The sequence below is a fragment of the Macrobrachium nipponense genome, chromosome 33 (genome assembly GCF_015104395.2).
Source record: "Macrobrachium nipponense isolate FS-2020 chromosome 33, ASM1510439v2, whole genome shotgun sequence".
NCBI classification, from domain to species: domain Eukaryota; kingdom Metazoa; phylum Arthropoda; class Malacostraca; order Decapoda; family Palaemonidae; genus Macrobrachium; species Macrobrachium nipponense.
The window spans coordinates 19,545,978-19,560,977 of record NC_087219.1 but is presented as its reverse complement, the minus strand read 5'-3'; the positions used below and the strand labels follow the sequence as shown (position 1 = coordinate 19,560,977).

General features: G+C 40.1%; 1 protein-coding gene across 1 annotated transcript in view; it reads left to right on the top strand.

The window, feature by feature from the left end:
* The window catches only part of LOC135202997 (uncharacterized), a 160,260-nt gene that overhangs the window by 96,955 nt on the left and 48,305 nt on the right, over positions 1-15,000 (top strand). Inside the window, exon 2 of the mRNA XM_064232543.1 lies at positions 2,841-2,891. Within this exon, the coding sequence (XP_064088613.1) occupies positions 2,841-2,891 (51 nt within the window). The remainder of the gene's footprint in view (positions 1-2,840; positions 2,892-15,000) is intronic.

Here is a 15,000-nt window from a genome sequence, read left to right as displayed (position 1 = left end):
ACTACAAAAGTCCCAGTGATTACGAGAATCATGACTGACATCGCATTTCGTGCTCGCTTTGACTTACTAATTTTGGCAGTTTTGACTTCGTCGCTGGGGAAAAATATTCTTAATGATGACTCTGTTACCCAACGAGCTACCTATTCTCAGACTGACTTTGTATAATTTGAGTCCTCGCGCTGAATGGTTCAGCATATTTTTATTTCCCTCAACTGCCGAGTTTGGGAATCTTATTTTCTGCTCTTGTTTTTCCAGACTATACTCTGTTTTCTTCCATCTGTCCATCCGCCTGTGGTGTTTTTGTATGGTAACACTGCGTCCCGGGCTTTAAATAGTTACGCTACGTGTACGTTTTAGGTAAATAAAAAGATATCTGGGTGTACATTTGCAACTGAAAAGCGTTTTAATGATTTACTGTATGCGAATTACACCGTTAATATTTGAAATAGGGTTAGTATTATTGTTGAATGTAAGCTGAATGTAACTATCTAAAGCCCGGGACGCAGTATTACCATACGCAAACACCACAGGCGGATGGACAGATGGAAACATACCGAGTATAGTAACCTTTCTTCTTCTATGGGACGAAATCAATCGCTTTCTCTTTTTTGAACATTTCCATTCTCCTCGGAACTGGTATAAAGAGGGCATAAGACCCTCCCTTCATTGTCTCTCCCGTACGACAGTTGACTGATAACCAGGTGCATTGTAATTGGATTAGGTTAATAAACAATGACTGGGATTTTGGGGAAACGTCCTCATAGTGTTTGTCTCCTGTCTGGAGAATGAGCTCGGGGAGGTTTCTCGGTTGTGAAAGTAGAGAGAGAGAGAGAGAGAGAGAGAGAGAGAGAGAGAGAGAGAGAGAGAGAGAGAGAACTGTGTGTATGAAGAAGAAGAAGAACAGAGAGAGAGAGAGAGAGAGAGAGAGAGAGAGAGAGAGAGAAAGAGAGTGATGAGACGAGAGAGAGAGAGAGAGAGAGAGAGAGAGAGAGAGCAGAAGGAGCTGAGGTATGAGAAAAGGCTGGCCTTTTTTCAACCCCCCTTTTGAATGCCCCGATGAATAAATGAAATGGACCTCTGCATCACATTTGGGCCCCGGCCCTGTGTATTATCCCAGGCAATCTCCCTCCATCAACAGCCATGTCACCTGGAGGGTTTTACAACTTTTCAGCTATGACAGCTCTGACGGGAATAAATTTGGAAAGGGCACCACCCTCCTACCCCACCCAACCCCCACAGACACACATTCCCACAGACACCTCCTCCTCCTTCTGCCTCCTCCAAACCCCCTTCCTTCTTCCTCCTCCTCCTCCTCCTCCCTCTCCCACCACCCACTCCCCTCCTCTCGGCCCACCCAAAAAACCTCCCACACGTCCTCAGGGCAAAAAAGGACATGACCCCTTTAAGGATAGATCTGCCAATAACCACTTATGAGAGAAACTCTGTTTATATTTGGGTGATGAACTTCAAAACTCCCACACGCGCGCGCACACTGACACACACACGTACGCGCGCACACACAGTGTCACAGATACGCACAGAGGTAGTGACACACCAAACAAACACGCCCTCACGCACACTTACGAACATAAGCGCAATCGAATTTTGGATGGATTCAGATTTCTGAAGCTTAATTCTTTCATTTTCCAAATAAATGTATCAATACATAATAAGTTGATAACCCGGTATGCGAATACGATTATACCTATGCGCAATGACATATTCATACGCAGAGATACAAGCGTACCGACGCGCAATCGTGTAAGAACACAGAATTCGCTGATGCATCTAGTTTAAAAAAAAGAAGACTCCACTTTTCTTAGAAAAAACGTCAATCAATCAATCAATCACATCATGACTTATCAAAGTGATTAAAATCACAGATATCGGACAAATATAAATGAAATCAAATAAAACAAATATGGCGAGAAGAGTTTTACGTTTATATCTAGAGAAACTAGAGAAGTAATTGTACGAAAACCAATAAATACGAAAAAATGAATACAAACTTTCATGGTCAGGACCGACAGGAAAATAATACATTATTACACAAACTCGTTTGTGCAATTCATGGGTCATTCATGTTGCTGCCCTGTTATTCCCCAAGAGCACCATTCACTTGAATTACAGACTGGCTTTAGAATTTACCATTTCTTCTGCTTTCCCTGTTTTTTAATGGAACACACAACTGGCACGCTTTCCCTCTCCACTCTCTTGGTTCTAGTCCAATATTCACCTCTCAAAGTGGTCATAAGTGCCAAGCAATACATGGCATTCTTTTATATGTAATCTACGAAAATTGTCCAACTAGGATTCACATAACAAACCCCCCCCCCCCAACCCCCCCCCCCCCCCCTCTCTCAAAAAAAAAAATCTCTCTCTCTTCTCTCTCTCTCTCTCTCTCTCCCTCTCTATATATATATATATATATATTATATATTATAAATAATGTATGTAGAGTACTGGTAATCTTCTACACACGAAGGTATGTTAATTCAATTGTATTTCACAAAGGTAAATGAAAAAGAGCTTTTCTTAGAATCGTATTCCTATGTGGAATACAAGTGATATACACTATATATCATATTATATGCTATATATATATATATATATATATATATATATTTATATATATAAAGGGCAAAATTCACGAAGGAAAGTGAAACAATGGAGTAACTGCTGCGAGGCCTTTCGACTCGGTAAAGGACGATAAGTCGAAAGGCCGCGCAGCAGTTACCGAGAATTTTCGTGATTGAGCTATACTTATATAATTATAATGTTCCTGTTTGTGATTTATTGCAGAAGAAATTAATACAAAACCTCTTCTTGTCTCATTGCAGGACGATCATATCCCTGGCACAAGTCAACACAAGATTTCCGTTATCGTTATGGTGAGTGAAATGACCTCTTCTGTTCCTCTTACTGTCGTATTATACGTCACTTGGTTACTGCGTGCTACGTGAGCCAAACGAAGGTGTCCTGCTATAAAGAGAAGTCAAAAGAATATGCGTGATTATCTGACTATAATCCAGCGATCTAGATGAACGAAATGGAACGGAATAGACAATCAAAATCAAAGGGCCAGGAATGGGACCTGCGAGGTCATTCAGTGGTGAAAGGGTAACAAAGAGTAGAATGGTTTAAAATCTCAAAGCAGTTGCTCCATGAAAACAATTGGTAGGAGAGGGTGGAAAGCACGATGGAAGGAAGAATACTGACGCAGGTACAGTAAACGAAATGAAATGGGTGAAGTTAGGGACCGAAGGGTAGCTGCAAAGAACCGTAAGTAATGCCTACAGTGTATCGTGTGAGGTGTACTGACGGCACGACCCCCTTACGAAAACGATCTTCGGTAAGAAAACAAAATGGAGCGCGCTCCAAACAAAATAGGTACGTAACAATTTCTATGGTAAGGATTCAGGTGAGGAACATCTATTTCACAGTTACCTCAGTCATGATGCCAAAGCAGCGATTTGTAGCTATTTATGGGAAGTCAATTTTACTTTATTTTTTCTGCGTACGCTACGTATGAATCGTTCCAGAGCCTAAATTTGCATGCAATAGAAGGGTACGTGTGAGTCTCCGTAACAAAAAGATTTTGTGGGAAATTGGAACTGGAATATAGAACTAAGGCCAAAGGCCAAGCGCTGGGAATTATGAGGTTATTCAGCGCTGAGGCAAATTGACAGTAAGAATGCTTCATAGGTGTAACAGGAGGAAAATCTCGAAGTTGTACTTTTAGGAGAGAGTAGAAAGTCAGATGGAAATAAGAGAATATGAACGGAGGTACTGTAAAACGGAATGAAAGATGTTGCAGCTAGGGATGCTACAAAGAACCTCAAGTAATGCCTACAGTGCACCGCATAAGGGGTTGCTGCTAGGGGGCCGGAGGGAAGCTGCAAAGAACCTACAGTGCACCACGCGAGGTACACTGAAGGCACTACTCCCGTGCGGGGGTGTGGAAAAGATTATGGGTTGTATACCATTTGAAACCAGGCCCTCGTGTCACCTTAGCAAATGAGGAGGACTCAGAGGAAACAGGTTCCATCCATACAAAAAAAAAAAAAAAAAGTTCCACGAGAAGCAATCTCCAATCACGAACCTACAGGGTGGGGGATGGGGGGTGGGGCGGGGGATGAGTTCGATGGAAACGAAACAAATTTAGTTTCAGTCCTGTTCATAAAAGACAAACATGAAACGGTAACAAGTTTCTGCCGTTCAAAACAAAAGTTAGCTCAGAGGACAACGTAACGTACAGTCACTCGTATAAGTTCACGGATGTCTCCGGGCATGAAGCCCAATTCCCTCCAACCCCTTTCTGGACAACGGGTCTGTATAATAACAAGAAGGGCGCACACCGAAACTTTCCACAGCAGAGTTAAGTAGGTAGTTGAACATCTGGCCAGTTTCGCACTCACAGACAGACACCTGTCATCCAGAAAAAGGGGTGAAATGGAAATCCCTCAAAACACCCTGACATCCATGAACTTATATGAGTGACTGTATATTGCACAACGCGAGGGCAGCAGAAAATAAGAGGTCAATAAAGGCCATTTTCAGTACCGAATTATTTCATACGCAGCTTTATTATGGCTTTGGACCATTATAAAAAAATAAGTAAAAAAATAATTAAAAACCTCGTTATGTTACCTATTCATTAGGGTGATTACTGAGCATAACCTGCTGTGGTTATTAGGGCAAAGCCTCCCAGTCAAAGGACTCCTAACAAACGAGGCTGTTTGTAATTGTCATTCTTAATTAAAGTTGCAAAAAAGGGAGTAGGATCGTTAGATGAGCATCACAATGGGATTGCTGAGGAATCTTCTTCTTCGTCTTCTTCTTCTTCTTCTTCTTCTTCTACCTCCGCTTCTTATTTATAGGATGTTTGCCATCTCATGCCTTGCGTCACGAGAAGGCCAACGGAAAACCAATAACTGGAAATACAAAAGCCTTTAAAAGAAAAGAAAAGAAAAAGCATTACGAGTGACGATCTGACCCCAGCATTCCGTCGATGCGCTTCCCCTCCCATCAGCAGGTACCCCCCACCCCCTCCACCACCCACCACTATTCCTAGTTCGTAGGAGGAGCTGTCCATCTCCCCCGTCTGCAGGAGCAAGACAAATCGTCACTTTCTGAGTCTGGGACTCCTTCGGGAGGGGCGACAGCAGCGGGCCATGATCAATTCCAATTCCGCTTAGGAACGAAGGCCACCACAGGAGACGACCTTTCGAGACGGATGGGAAGTGTTGAAATGTCTTTAAGTGCATTGTCTTGTCTGACTTCTGGCTGTTGTTAAGAAGGGTAGGCGTTGTAGGTTCTAGCCAGGCTGACGGACAAACAGACTCAGACATAAACACAGACAGCATACGAAGAGACACGCGGCTCAATGATTTCTCCTTCAAAGAATCAGAAATCATGCTTTACAGCGCAAACTACTTTTCTGTTCTCGCCTGATAAACACACAAAGAGAGAGAGAGAGAGAGAGAGAGAGAGAGAGAGAGAGAGAGAGAGAGAGAGCTCAATGTAATTTGTGTATAACTTCTCACTGAAAAAGCCATGTTGCACTGCTGAAACGGAAACGTGAGTTAATACGATTTATATGGCTTTAGACTTTATTTTATATATATAAAAAATACATCCACACCGTCACTAGAATACATAGAAAAATATACATAAATTTGGTGGCATAATAATTCATTCAGAAGCTTTCTTTTTCTAATGTATAACTATATATATATATATATATATATATAATATATATATATATATATATATCATATACTATATATATAATATATATATATATATATATATATATATATATATATGTATGATATATATAATATATATATATATTTCAAGCTGACCATCTTACTCGTACTGTTCACCTGCTGGCGTGTAACTGATTGGACCCACGAGCCTAAACAGGTACCTCGCTCTTGCTACATTTTTCATTCGTTATTCCTAGCTCTCGAGGCTTATCAGACGTCGGTCGGAACCTCGGTTTGCTTTTATTCTCAAGTTTCAGACCCTCCCCCCTTCTCTCTCTCTCTCCTCTCTCTCTCTCTCCTCCCGTCCCTCTCTCTCTCTCTCTCTGTCTCCTTTTTTTTCCTTCTCCTTCCAGTCAATTTTTTTTTTTTTTTTCCCTTTGTGGCTTATTGTTTTTTTTTTTTTCCCTCCCTATATTATCCCCCTATAACCTTTATTATATATTATTGATATTATATTATATATATATATATATATAAATATATATATATCATATTATATAACATATATATATAAAGAGACAGACAAAGTAAAGGTGAAAGAGAAACTCATTCCTTTCAATGAAGTGGAACTTGGGAGCACAAGACGCAATATTCCTCTTTTTTTTTTTCCCCGCCCACCAGGCGTACAAAATGGGCTGAGAATATGTGGGTGGTGAGTGGGTGGAGGAGGAGGAGGAGAAAGAGGGAGACTTTGAAGAAAGGTAAGGGGCGATCAGGGGTGCGGAGGAGGAGAAGAGAGAAGAGGAACTCCTTGGAAAGGGTAGAAACAAGAGGCAAAGTGTTGGAGGATGGTAAGAAAATAGTGCAATCGTCAGGGAATTATTGGACGCGTTTAGGGTAAATAGGGAATTCTTGGAAGAAGGAGGGGATATGGGGAACCCTTAGAGGAAAGTAAAGGAAATTGGGAATCCTAGGAATAGGGCAAATGGATGACAGGTATAATTGTTGGAAAAATGTAAGAGAAAGAAAACATCGTTGGAGTAAAGTGAGTGAACGACCATAAAAGAACTCTATGAGAGAGTTACATTGCTGGATACAGACTTCGGCAGTGACATAAGACAGACCATCAAGACAACGTCTCTCTCTCTCTCTCTCTCAGAATTGTGAGCAGAATGACTACTGAATTGCTTCTCTGTTTATCTGTGAGACTATCTGTATGTCTGCCTCGTGATCGTAACCGACTCTCTCCTCTCTCTCTCTCAGAACTGAGTAAAAAATGAGTACTGAATTGCTTTTCTGTCAACTGTCAAAATGTCTGTTCGTCTGTCTCGTGATCGTAACTGATGCTCCCCCTCTCTCTCTCCCTCTCTCTCAGAACTGAGTAAAAATGGAGTACTGAAATGCCTTTCTGTTTATCTGTAACCATGCCTGCTCGTCTGTCTCGTGGTCGTAACCGACTCTCTCTCTCTCTCTCCCCCATTGGAAGAATCTAATAACCGAAACATCGGCGCCTTTTCCAGCATCAATCAATGATCACATCTCCGAAAAGGTGAATGGGGATCCTGCCTCCTTATGGCCCTGATGCTCACGAGCTGTGATGGAAAATGCAGATTTGTCAAGACGCGATGTGATTCTGCCTCTGGGTTATCGTCTGATGAACTCGCATGAGAGAACGACGCCAATTGTTTGGCTCTCTGTTACGGGGGAAGATTGAAATGATGATTGAGAGAGACATCGGGAGAGAGGGGCTGGGAGAGGGGAGGATTAATCTAATAATGATTCTTTCGAGGGAGAGAGGGGCTGGGAGAGGGGAGGATTAATCTAATAATGATTCTTTCGATAGACATCTAAGATTGACTTTGGAATATGGGTAATTTGTGTGGGCGTGTACATGTGTGTGTGTGTAGGAGAGAGAGAGAGAGAGAGAGAGAGAGAGAGAGAGAGAGAGAGAGAGAGAGAGAGAGAGAGACATTCAACACTTTTATAAGTTAAAAAAAAGAGACAACACAACTACCCTGTTCATATTAAATTCATTTCACCCCAAAGGAATTTTTGACGAATAGGCACACCATGACTATACTCTGTTTTTTCCATCTGTCCATCCGCCTGTGGTGTTTGCGCATGGTAACACTGCATCCCGGGCTTTAAATAATATCCTATTTCGAATATTAACGGTGTAATTCACATACAGTAAATTATTAAAACACTTTTCAGTTGCAAATGTACATCCAGATATCCTTTTATTTACCTAAAACTTACACATAGAGTAACTATTTAAAGCCCGGGACGCAGGCGGATGGACAGATGGAAAAAAAACAGAGTATAGGCTTCGAACCTTTGCCTTCTTGGCCTGATATGATACGGGGGTGACAGTGACATTAACCATGCAGCTATCAAGAGACATCGACTGAACAGATACCGTTACTCTGAACCGCAGTTTCGAAGTTTGGCCAAGGTAGGCGTGTCTTCATGCATAATTCCATGTGAGCGAAACTTATTCCCAAAATAAACTGAAATCCATATCGTTTGGCAATTCATGTTAGAGGGCACACACACACACACACACACACACACATATATATATATATATATATATATATATATATATATATATATATTATATATATATATCTATATATATATATATATATATATATATATATATATATATATATTTATATATATATCATATATACTATCATATATATATCTATATATATACATATATATATATATATATATATATATATATATATATATATATATACACACATATATATAATATCATACATATATATATATATTATATATATTGAAAATGTTTGTTCTTTCCATCCAATTCCTAACGAATCCTCCTCCTACGACCTGATATTGCACGGAACCACCAATCGAAATTATTTTATCATTTTGTGAACAAAGAGAGAGAGAGAGAGAGAGAGAGAGAGAGAGAGAGAGAGAGAGAGAACAAACACTGCAACTGCAGCCACTTTCTCTATTTACTTTCAAGCACACCAGAAAACGGCTGCCAATGATTCTGATTGTCTCTCTCTCTCTCTCTCTCCCCATCCCCTTTGTCATACTCCCTACCACTCTTCCCCCAACATCCTTCCCATTCCCCAAAAGGTCCCCCCCCCCCCCCCACCACATCTCCTCCCCCGCCCCTCGCTACAAGTTGGAAACGCACGAAATATTGGCCTCATTCTCCGGCGAAGTCGAAGTTCCGCCCCCAGATCCGCTTTCGAGTTTGGCCTAAATTTGAAGTGGAGTCCCCCCCCCTCCCCTCTCCTCTCGAACGCTCCACTTGCCTCTATTATTATTATTTCTAAGGACAAACACAGTACGCGAGTCGCCGCCGACGAAACTTCCTTTGCCTCGGCCGAGAGAAAGTTTAATAGAGGCCATTTGGGGGATAAAAATGGCGGGTTGCTTTCGGATGCGCCGGTTGGAGTCGGTCTTTATCACACGATGTTTTACGACTTCGTTATCGAACGCGATTCCGTTCGGTCCCGGTCGAATGCAGTTGCGTCTGTTCTTCGTCGGGTGGAGATTTATTGAGCCTTAATCGAAGGCGGGTTCCTCTCGTTCTCTTTCCCATGAAGTTTTAATTCGAGTCATCATCGAATGCAGAACTGTTTTGTCTCCGCCGAACGCTGCTGTAGTTAGTCTTAATCGGTCGCATTTCTCGTTTATGGTCTCCGCCAAATGTAGATTTATCTTCGTAATGCAGTTCTATTTAAACCTTAAGAAAACAAAGTATTATTTCATTTCTACTGAATTCTATGTTATTAAGTCTTTATTTAATGGGAGATACAGAACCACGAGTATAGGCCTACATAAAAACTGGATAATAAATTGGAAAGAAATAGAATGGACACTTCAGCGACTGTTCCTCCCCTGCTACGGCCGAGCTTTGGATATCTCCTTTAGCTTCTGCTCATAAACTTCCTTCCTTTAAGAGGCTAAAGGTCTATCACGCTTCCTCCTCGCCTTTCCATTCCCTTTGCTTTCATCAGGTCTGGGCAACAATAGTTTTCAGGATTTTCTATATCAATGGACTTTGCGCTTTACAAGACAGGCCAAGATCACACAACTCCTGGAAAAGGAAAGATTATAGATACCAGGAAAAGCATAAGGAAAAAGAGACTCCCAAAGTAAATTAAAAAAAATAAAAATAGAAAAAAAGTTACTGAATAAAACTACTAATAACCCACATATCTCCCTGCGGTAAATCTGCGAAGAGATGGCCTGCCGGGTGTTACGAAGTCACAAGATGAAAAGAAATGAATGAAACAAAGAATTGACAAAGCAGATGAACACGTGAATAGAAATTAGACATGCCAAGCAAGAAATGGAACTGATAGCTAGCTCGATAGATAGAAATATAGATATTAGTTTGCATGCAAGTGAATATGTGTGTGTGTTTTGTGTGTGTGTGTGTGTGTGTGTGTGTGGTGTGTGTGTGTAAGAGAGAGAGAGAGAGAGAGAGAGAGAGAGAGAGAGAGAGAGAGAGAGATTAGATTCTTCTTCTCATGCCTGTGTATGTGTGTCAGGGAGAAAGAGGGATACATACAGAAATTCAGGGTTTCTTACGTGTATGAGAGAGAGAGAGAGAGATTAGATTCTTCTTCTCATGCCTGTGTGTATGTGTGTCAGGAGAGAGATGGGACATACAGAAATTCAGGGTTTCTTACGTGTATGAGAGAGAGAGAGAGAGATTAGATTCTTCTTCTCATGCCTGTGTATGTGTGTCAGGGAGAAAGAGGGATACATACAGAAATCAGGGTTTCTACGTGTATGAGAGAGCGAGAGATGAGAGAGTAGCGAGAGAGAGAGAGAGAGGAGAGAGAGAGAGAGAGAGAGAGGAGAGAGAGAGAGGGCACATCGGAAGAGGCTCATTTGTCCAGCCGTCGAGTTCGCTTTGAGAGAGCCCGGGAAGGTCATCCATTGCAAGGGGAGTCGACCAATAGGTGTGAGAACTTCAGGTGACAAAGGAACGAATTATGGATCGTCTGCGATGACCTGCCATTTCCTCCTACTCCTCCTCCTCCCCCTCCTGTATCCTGAGGGACGCTGTACATAGGTGGGGGGAAAAAGAAGAAAAAGGGGAAATGGTGATAATATATATATATATATATATATATATATATATATATATATATATATATATATTGTATGCATACACATACACACATATATACATATATAATATATACGTATATATATATATATATGTATATATATAGATATATAAATATATATATATACATATACATATGTAGATATGTATACATAGGCACACAAATGTTTGTGTGCATAATATACATATATACCTATATATATATATATATATATATATATATATATATATATAAATATATATATCTTAATTTCTTGAATTCTTTCAACTTTTTTGGATACGCTTGTCACGACAAAGTCTTAAGATCCAAGTGCAAGAAACATGAAGAAATTATGATGTTGGGGAGCGGGAAACGAACCCGCGTATCCAAAAAAGCGCAGAGAATTCGAGGAGTTAAGAGGGCATTGTGGCTATTACAATTAAATACATATCTGGTAAAAATGACCAGTAGATTTTGCATTCATGCATTCATATATACCAGGCGGAGATGGCTTCAGACAGTATAAAGAAAGGTATCACTGACACTTGTCTATTCTAATTAACAAACCGAGGCCGAATCGAATGTCCAAGAACTTCTACAACATAAGTTTGTCGACGTACCTACACATAGAGGCTTACCACCAGCACGTCTAATACACACACACACAAACACAATGCAATATCCACACTTATCTCGAACGCTCTCTCGGAGCCAGAAAAATAAACTGATGTGCATATATTCTTATATCTAATAAAATTATAGCAAGTAATTTAAAGGATTTTTTTTATTAAAGAAGGGAAAAGATTATGGGAAAACTGGAGAGAGAGAGAGAGAGAGAGAGAGAGAGAGAGAGAGAGAGAGAGAGAGAGAGAGAGAGAGAGAGATTACCAGTAGCTTTCTTATCGACCTGTTTCTCCGAAGGTGATATATCACCTCGGCGAGGCTCTTCCCTCTCTCACAAAAAAAAGACAGAGAATAAGAATAAAGTAGAACAGAATATACAATTTAGACAAAAGGCCAAGCGCTGGGATCTAAGAAGTCATCATTCAGCGCCGAAAGGAAACTCGAGAGTAAAAGGTTTACAAAGGTGTAACAGGAGGAAAACCTCAACTGTTAGAAGAGGGTAGAGGTCTGATGGAAAAGAGAGAATATGAAAGGAGGTACGGTAAAAAAGGAATGAAAGGGGTTGCATCTCGGGACCGAAGGGATGTATGTGACGAAGAACGTTAATTGATGCTAACAGTGCGCCGCGCGTGAGGCGCACAGACGGTACTATAACCGCACATACAGGTAAGACGCAGTGTAAACCTCCAAAGCTGCTTCCGAGCCAGTCAGTATTCACGGATGACGTCACGCACAACATATCAAAAAGTCCGCCCGATTACGGAGAAGTTGTGGCGGAAAGGCGAATGGCGGGGCTTTCAATCCATAACTTTTTCTAGGGCCGAACTTCGTCAAACTTCGGACGTGAAGTTGTCTGGGAAGGGTCATTCAATTCAGCAGTCTGGTTTTGCTCGACAGATCGCGCCGTGATTGAGGTCAGGGCGAGAAGGTGGTTCCATTCGGTATCGTCGTGGGGAAGGGGAGGGAGGGTGGCGGGGGGGGGGGGGAGGGGGGGGGGGGTGTGAATTGAACGCCAGTGTTTCCTGAGACATAAGAGTTGGTATGCATACGTAGTATGTCGGCTGAGGTTTTTGACATTTGCTGGGAAACTAATTTTTCGTGAATTTTCTTGCACTTCGTATTATTATTATTATTATTATTATTATTATTATTATTATTATTATTATTATTATTATTATTACGAAAGCCTAAATGTGGTACTTCTTTAGGTATAGACAAATTTAGTCACTCTAATTAACAAATAACTCATCACTTTCTTACACCACTGTTGGCATTCACCAAAATAATAATAATAATAATTAATAATAAATAATAAAATAATAATAACAATATAATAATAATAATAATAATAATAATAATCTTATTATTTACAAAAGCCTAAAAACGGGTACTTGTCCCGTGCAAATCTAGTAACTATTATAGTAAAACTCAGCATTCTCTTACAGTACTTTTGGTATTAACCAAAAATATTAGGTCGCACGAGTTACAATAGGCAACACTCGAGAATAATACAGTGCACATGTAGTGTAGTTCCATGTATACACAAATATATATACAAACATGTTTGCCGTTCAGATACAAGCACACATCTAAATACATAATGTCATCAACAGTTCCCTCAGTGAAAAAAAACGAAAAGATTGAGAACTAAAGGACAAACTTGTGAAAATAACGATACTGGCCTGTTAGAACAAAGAAAACAGAAGCAAGGAAAGAATTCCAAAGCTCGACAGTGGGGCAAAAAAAAAATAATTACAGAGCTCAGCAATCAGTAAAGGGAGAAGCACATGTCAAAACAGGACTGACATTCCTTCTGGTGACATCTTGCCAGCATGAAGGCCAAAGTTACCAGTTTCCTGTAGTATTCACTCTGGAACGGAACGGACTATGAAGTTTTGGCCACTGGCCGAGCACTGGGACCTATGAGGCCATCCATAACTGAGAGGAAAGTAGAAAGTTCTGAAAGGTGTAACAGGAGGAAAACCTCAAAGCATTTATACTTAGAAACCACTGTTAGGAGAGTGTGGAAAGTAAGATGGGAGAAAGTGACTATGAACAGAGGTACAGTAAATGGAAGGAAAGGGGTTGCAGCAAGGGGTCGAAGGGACGCTGCAAAGAACCTTCAGTAACGCCTACTGGGCAACGCGTGAGGTGTACTGACGGCGCACAGTGGTCCAGGATCACGAATTCGTGGCCAAAAATCAATTTCCACTGATTGCAAGATTAATTATGTTTTTCGGTATATCATATTCAGATGATGTTAATGCAACAAGAGAGGAAGAAGTTGCAAGTTTAAGTGGGTCATAAACTGATGGAAAAATATTGAGGTATATATTTATGAGCTTCATATTTTTTGATATGTGAAGAAATTTTATCTCAAGTTAGTAGGAATACCTTTAATGACATAACTACAATACATATATGGCGACAATATATTCTGAAACTGGCAAAGCACATAGAAATTAATAGATAAAGTTGTTGCAGATTTTGAAAGGTATTCCCGCTGTGTCCACCAATGTATTTGCAATGTGAGCAATATTTGATACTTAAACTTTCATAATCAGCAAAAATTTCTTGCGACCAGCTGCGACCACGAGGATTACAACATAAAAAAAAAAAAAAAAAAAAAAAAAAAAACGACTCGTTTATCACCCGAAGTCCTTTCCCTGCTTGAAGCATCACCTATTTTCATGAGTGATCCCACTACCGAACAGTCTGGAAATGGTGGTCGGGAAAGTAACGATGATGATATTAGCCAGTGACACTGACAGTAATGGTTGGTAACATGACTGATGATAGTGATTGTGATTTTGACTGATTGTGAAAGTAGTATGGGACATTAAAGCACTAGTTTTTATTTCTTTTAATTATACTTGTTAATTCCTGTCATAGTTAAAATAATATCGTGCTCTTGTCTTTCCTTTTTTTATTTTTATTTTTATTTCAATGGAAATTTGGTTTGGGTTGTATATATAATTTTAAAGTATTCTTTATAATCTATAAAAATCCTTTTCTTATGACTAGTGTTATCATTTTCGTGATTTAAGAAGGTCCAATAGCACATAAAAAACTTTATGTAATGTTAGAATAAACTTTTTCTTTGTTTAATTCTGCCTTTTATTAATTTGAATAGATGTTAAGACACTGGGTTTCAAGTTGGGATCTTTTCACCTTAGAATTTTGTCCACGATTTAGCAATTCTGAACCACTGTGCGGCGCTACCCCTTTACAGAGGTCTTCAATGTGTAACAGATTTTGATAAAGAAAAATAAATCTATTTCTTCTGTGACATCCGCTGATATGTAGGCTAGAGGCGACAGGAGCGACACTTTCCAGAGATTCCTGTTTATCACGTCTAATAATCCTATTCCTTGTGACATCTTATGATTACAGGAAATAAGAGAGACGTGCTTTTCACGGAAACAGGTTATAAATTAAATTAGTAGTAATGCGTTGTCTGGTGACATCTTATGAAGGGCACGGAGACCAAGTTTCACTATTTTCCAAAGGAATTATTGTGTAGCATTACTTCCCATCTGGTGGTTATG